At 36.1% G+C, this 4,202-nt stretch overlaps 1 protein-coding gene across 1 annotated transcript in view; it reads left to right on the forward strand.

Annotated features, from left to right (window-relative positions):
- Positions 1-1,969, forward strand: part of LOC107714429 (myelin basic protein-like) — a 30,204-nt gene extending 28,235 nt beyond the window's left edge. Inside the window, exons 4-7 of the mRNA XM_016520262.1 lie at positions 434-535; positions 651-677; positions 1,083-1,157; positions 1,243-1,969. Of these exons, the coding sequence (XP_016375748.1) occupies positions 434-535; positions 651-677; positions 1,083-1,157; positions 1,243-1,278 (240 nt within the window). The 3' untranslated portion in view covers positions 1,279-1,969. The remainder of the gene's footprint in view (positions 1-433; positions 536-650; positions 678-1,082; positions 1,158-1,242) is intronic.
- The last annotated feature ends 2,233 nt before the right edge of the window (positions 1,970-4,202 follow it).

A 4,202-nucleotide genomic window follows, 5' to 3' on the forward strand; every position in this document is an offset into this window, starting at 1 on the left:
CTGTATATGTTTTTTTAAAAGACATTTGTCAGGTTTTTGTCCTTAAAACACTCTTATGTGTAGCACTAATTTCTTACGCTTCTTATTCCAAGCCTCTGTTGCATGATAGAAGAGCTAGTAATGGAAGCTTGAACCATTGATATATGCAGACTAATACAGTTATGAAATAGAGGGAGGGGCGTGAAGGATGTATCTGAATATGCAATCTTCCCTACTACATAAAAAAAACAGTAGGTGAAATGTGAAAGTATGTCAAAAAAAGTACAGTATTCATAATACAGTTGGCACACTTTTTCATCAGCTTTGGAAGTATTTTTTCTATTCATTGTTCCCACTTTCCTACTGTTTTTGAAAGTTTGGACCAAACATTTTAGTCTGAAGATACTGTTGTGATGGAATGTTTAATGATCAAAATGTCATCTCTTCAACACAGGGATCTTTTCGTGGTGGGTTGTCTGCATCACCTCAAAGATCGAGCGCATCTCCTCGTCGCCGTCCAGATGAGAATGCTGTTGTGCACTTTTTCAGAACCATTGTTCGTATCTCTCTTTCCTCATTTTTCCCTGTCTCTCACACCACACCATTGAAAGATAGAATGAATATTCTTTTATGGATGATTTTCATTGCATTTTGCTTTTCCCCCCAATTAGGTTTCTCCCTCTACCCCCAAATCTAGGGTAAGTCTCAATCTTCTGAGTTTGACAGCTGTTCCCTTTCAAGAAGCTTGTTAACATTATGCTTTAGGTGATATATATATATATATATATATATTTGATTTGAATTCACATTTTTATTTTACTTGGTTATCATGGAAACAGCAAATTTCCACTACCCCAGTCCCATACATAGTAGGCTATATATTTTAGCATTTTATTAGTAATCAGTAGCTTTGTTACTTTGAATTCAGCTGTAATTTTTCATTATCATTAACTTGCTTTATGTCAGGAGCTGTTGTTTTGTTTTATAGTTCACTCAATAACTCTATAACTCACTTCTTCTATACTGGCAAAATGATTTTCTCCAAATTCTGGAGATATGAAAAACCCAAGTATCCACGACAACACTATCTGGTTTATTAACAGAGAGACCAGAAGTCACAGAGCTCCACCAAAGGCCAAAAGGGACGTGGAGACACCTTAACCCGGATCTTCAAATTGGTAACAAGATTTTTTTTTTTTCATCAGTAATGAACATGTAACATCATTAGTCAATTTAAGGTTGTGTTTATTGTCTCTTTTTCAGGGAGGAAGCCAGCCTGCTTCAACTACCAAGCGTTGAAACCTCATTACCTTTTCCCATTTAAAAATAAAGAGGAAAAGGATGGAAAACGAATGCAAAAAAGTTCTTTTTTAAATTTTGTTTTCTAATACAGTAACATTGACTTGAAAAAGCTTTTGCATTGATACGTTACAACACAATCTGTGTCTTCTGAATTATTCCTGTTCAGTCTTGTCAAACTTGTATTGACATAGTTGTGTATAATCTTTGATCTTTGAAATGGTTTTGTCTTGTCTCTGTAGTGTCAATACTCACCTTTACACAGCTTAAGTGTAACCAGTACCTCTCTTAGCATATTGTGTACTAGACCTCAAATGTGTTTTCTACACCTTTTACATGTTGATGAACAGTCTTCTCTGTATAGTGTGATGGGGTCTGCAAGGAGGTGGTCTGCATGCCAAAATGCATAACTTATGTTCTGACATCCACAATGTATATTTTTACTTCCAACCACAAACTGTTTTTTAAATGTGTGTTTGGTTCCGGAGATTTCTAACGAATTTGGTAACCATAGATTACTGCACATAGTTTGAATATGACTGATTCTGTGCCCTTTGCTCATCATAGTTTGAGACTTCATTTTCTATTCATACAAAAACAACTGGAAAAAGGGTTCTTATTTAAACTAAATAATATTTGATGTCTTCTGTGTTTGTTACACCTAATTAATGGCGACAATTAAAAGTGTGAAACTTTTTTTGTGTTTTTTTTATGGCTATTTAATATTTTAGCTATTTAGAATCAGTTTAGCAAATGTTACAAAACGAGATGTAAGTAAGAATCCACTCATGGCATGTAGTGGACTTTTTAAAGTGCCCCTATTATGGATTTTTGAAAATTACCTTTCATGCACGGTGTAACAGCTCAAGTGAATGAAAACATCCTGCAAAGTTTTAAATCTGAAAGTGCACCGTGTATAAAGTTATTGTCCCTGAAAAAAAAGAGTCGACTCTGAATCATTGAAACGAGTCGTTTTTAAAACAAATCCCAAGCCGTTTCATGTTGACGTCAACATGAAATATTAGCATATGGCCCGCCCACTTGTTGGTCTGAATGAAAATGCAAATTCATTCTTTGCCACTAGGAGCCGCGTTTGCAGCGGTAAAATAGCGGTTTCCCCGGTTGTTTGGTTTAGAAAAATGAATCGTTGAGCAAATCGTTTGGGAGTCGTTGAGCAAGTAAGGTAAAAAGCAATGAATATTATAAGACAGGGCTGTCCAAACTCGGTCCTGGAGGGCCGGTGTCCTGCAGAGTTTAGCTCCAACCCTAATTAAACACACCTGAACCAGCTAATCAAGCTCTTACTAGGCATAGAAACTTCCAGTCAGGTGTGTTGAGGCAAGTTGGAGCTAAACCAGTGGTCTTCACTATTTTTTTCATGGGAGCCGCACTGATAGGACAAAGTCAATCGGAGAGCCACTTTTACTGCGAAGTATCAAAAGTTACATCCAGTCATAAATAGCATGTCTTTTTATCAATCTGTCATATGCAATGCAATACAAAAGGCCAGGGCTATCATTCTTTATCATTTACAAGTCAAATTTGTAACTGAGACAAGATTATTTAAAAAAAAGAAGGATTACCTTAATGCTGGAAAGACCTTAAGTTATTTTATTTTTTTATACTAGCCCATCATGTATCCTACGGTGACGCATTGCTGCCACACACATATTATTTTTTCCACTCAATTATGTCGTAATAACGAGATGTAAAGCTGCGCCAGAAAGCCCTCCCTGTTATTTTACAAAAGCAATTTGTAACGTTTTGTTATTATTGTGGAAGTATAGAAAATAAAGCAGACATTTCTTTCCTCTGAGTGGCGTTTTTAGGGCCGCCCACGCACAAGCTCATTTTTTAACCCACGAACAAAAAATACGAAAAATCTACACTGTAAAAAATGACAGTGAATTTAACGGTAAAAGACTGTAAAAATGCTACAGTAAAAACCTGTTAAATGGTTAACGGTAAATTCCCCTACTATATACGGTGGAAAAACTGTATTGGACATTACAAGTATTGGACATTAATTTTACGGTAGTATACCGTTTTTGGAAGTGAAAAAGACCGTATAATTTACAGGGAATAACCGTAAATTGACATTCCCAGAATTCCCTGAATTGCATTTCAAATTTGATGTTTTTTTTTTTGTTGTTGAAATACTTCAGTACTTCAATAGGTTGATATATTAACATTATATCATTATATCAGTTAATTAAATTACGGTATTTAACTGTAAATTTAAGTTAAAACAGAAAAGATGTCGTTATTACGAGAAAAGATGTAGTTTTAATGAGAAAAGATGTTGTTTTAACGAGAAAAGATGTCGTTTTAACGAGAAAAGATGTCGTTAAAACGACATCGTTATTACGGCATAATTGAGTGGAAAAAATTATATGTGTGTGGCAGCAATGCGTCACCGTATGTATCTAACCATCCAAGTGCACATTCGGCGTTAAGAACTGTTAAGATTAAAACTGGCTACTCCGGCAGTGAGTCAAGTGTCATGGACGTAGGACAGAGCAAGTGTAAATATCTTTTCTAGTCTATATTTCCATCTTGTAATGCCGCTGTTTTAGGTATTTTTTTTAAATATATAAATTATTTGTAATAGAGCAGACACTGTCTGACCGTGTCTACACCGGACGCGACAGTTGTCGTGCTGCGCAAAAAGTCTGTCTACACTTGACGCGACAAAGCGACAGTTGCAAATCATTTGAACGTAGTGTCAGTACAGTTCGTCATAAATAGAACGAGGCATCAGTTTACTGATGGGGATCGTGTCACATCGCATGGCGCCGCGCCGCATCCAGTGTAGACAACATCACTGGGTTCTATTGTCTTTTGTCGGATCGCGCCACTCGCGTTCGGTGTAGACATGGTGTGAGTTTTTTTTAATGGGTTATGTTATAGCCCTGCTTGTTTTT

The sequence above is a fragment of the Sinocyclocheilus rhinocerous genome, unplaced genomic scaffold, assembly GCF_001515625.1.
Source record: "Sinocyclocheilus rhinocerous isolate Xijiao unplaced genomic scaffold, SAMN03320098_v1.1 scaffold839, whole genome shotgun sequence".
NCBI lineage: Eukaryota > Metazoa > Chordata > Actinopteri > Cypriniformes > Cyprinidae > Sinocyclocheilus > Sinocyclocheilus rhinocerous.